General features: G+C 30.5%; 1 protein-coding gene across 1 annotated transcript; it reads left to right on the top strand.

Annotated features, from left to right (window-relative positions):
* Window positions 1–477: 477 nt before the first annotated feature.
* On the top strand, window positions 478–1,798 carry LOC127073346 (uncharacterized). The gene is made up of 3 exons (XM_051014497.1): window positions 478–1,067; window positions 1,159–1,499; window positions 1,603–1,798. The coding sequence occupies exons 1-3, from the start codon at window positions 719–721 to the stop codon at window positions 1,609–1,611; spliced, it is 699 nt and encodes a 232-aa protein (XP_050870454.1). The 5' UTR covers window positions 478–718; the 3' UTR covers window positions 1,612–1,798.
* The last annotated feature ends 218 nt before the right edge of the window (window positions 1,799–2,016 follow it).

Raw genomic sequence — 2,016 nt, 5'->3', positions numbered from 1 at the left:
CTATTATAAACAACAATAAAAAAATTTAAAATATATAATAATTATCAGATATCAAATTGATATTTATTTTTACAACTGATATTTGACTAATTTATATATATATATATATATATATATATATATATATATATATATATATATATATATATATATATATATATATATTGAAAATAAAATTTAAACAAAAGTGTATCAAAAGTTGATGCATTCTGTGTATAAATCAACTTTTCAGATAATTTTTATTTATATTTCATTTTAAGGAAAATAAGTATTATTTATTTATTTATTTATTTTTAACTCATAAAAAAATACATTAGTGGAGTATTATTTATCAATTAGTTACACGTACATTGTCCACTTTATTTTTAACGACAAAAGTCCAACGAACCGTCCATATTAAAAAAAACAGAAAAGTTTAGTATAAAACAAAGAAACTTATTTTGTCTATTTATTACTAATCCTTTGGTATTTCGATGATCACAACTATACAAAACAACGTAAAAGACGCACTCTTCGTTTTCATTCCACCCGTGTCCAGTTGCAGGCCTTACCTCTACCGCTAAAACCATAACAACGTAAACCGTTCCTCTCCCATTCATATATCCCATTCTACACACACATACAAACACATTTCATCCTTCGATCTTTCTCTTTTTCTCTTCTTTTTTGTGCGCGTGTTTTCCACTATTAATTTATTCATATACAAACACGCGCACAAATGGGTTGTGGAAAATCTAAACTTGACGTTGCTCCCGGAAACACCATCCTCAAGAGCCAGAAACAAAGTGTCGATGATTCCAAGGTTGGCCAGGAAAATGGTGCAGAAACAGAAACCATTCAGAAGAAAGCCATAGACAACAACAGTGTTGACAATGAGAACCTCGAAAAGGTTGTTGCTGATAAATCCGATGTTGTTGTTGTGGATTCTAACGAGACGGCAAATGTTCAGCAAGAAGACAATGCATTGCAGACGAAGAATGAAGCTGTTGTTGTCGAAAATAAGACACGGGAGATTGTTGCTGCAGATGAGAAAGATGAAGAAAAATCTACAACAGAAAACCAAAAAGGTGAGAATTACGTTTTTTTTGTTGTTGTTATAATTATGTTCCTTGTTAATTGTTAATTTTAAAGTTTAATTTGATATATGTATTTGTACAGAGGTAGAGAGTTTGGTGAATGGAGTTGAAGAAGAAACAAAAGCTACCAAACAGGAAGAAACATTGGTCAAGGAAGATGAAGAAGAAACAAAAGCTAAAAAACAGGAAGAAACTTTGGTCAAGGAAGATGAAGAAGAAACAAAAGCTACAAAACAGGAAGAAACTTTGGTCAAGGAAGTTGAAGATGAAACCAAAGACACAAATCAGGAAGATAATTTGACCAAGGAAGAAGAAGCCAAGGAAACTGTTCAGAAAGAGATTGTGGCCAATGAAGAAAAATCCGACGAGACAAATGTTTCCACCTCTAAAGTTGAACTAAAAGATGTCAAAGTTGATGAGAAGGTATGTTAGGTTTTAACAGATAGTCAATAAACGAATGTTCCACGTTGTATTAGTTATAACTCAGGTTCTGAATAAGTTCAATGGAAACATGTTTATGGTGCAGGAACAATGAAGAATTGAAATTGGATGAAGATTAAACGGAATTGTATTGTGACAAGTTCACAGGTTGAGGATGTTTTTTTGTTTGATAATGTTTATGTGGATTTGGTGATGAATATGCACTGTATGTTCCTTATTCTTTGAGTCCTCTTACAAAAGTTGTTCAACTCATAATAAATATATGAATCAACTTTGATTTATCTAAATCTTGTTACTCTTATGCTAATTGAATGCTTTGCTGATGAAACTGTTGGTGATTGTTGGAGGAGCTATTTGTCATTGGAAAGTGTAGAAAATTTCAATTTCTAATCTTATTTTTCTTATGTAAAAACAACTATTAATCACTTCGCTCGACTCAAAAGAAAAATATTTATTTTTCTTAAAAAATAACATAAAACGAATGGTTAAAGTGAATATA

Source organism: Lathyrus oleraceus, chromosome 4, assembly GCF_024323335.1.
Source record: "Lathyrus oleraceus cultivar Zhongwan6 chromosome 4, CAAS_Psat_ZW6_1.0, whole genome shotgun sequence".
Lineage (NCBI taxonomy): Eukaryota > Viridiplantae > Streptophyta > Magnoliopsida > Fabales > Fabaceae > Lathyrus > Lathyrus oleraceus.
Note: the sequence above shows the minus strand (reverse complement) of the source record. Positions and strands in the feature narration are given on the sequence as shown.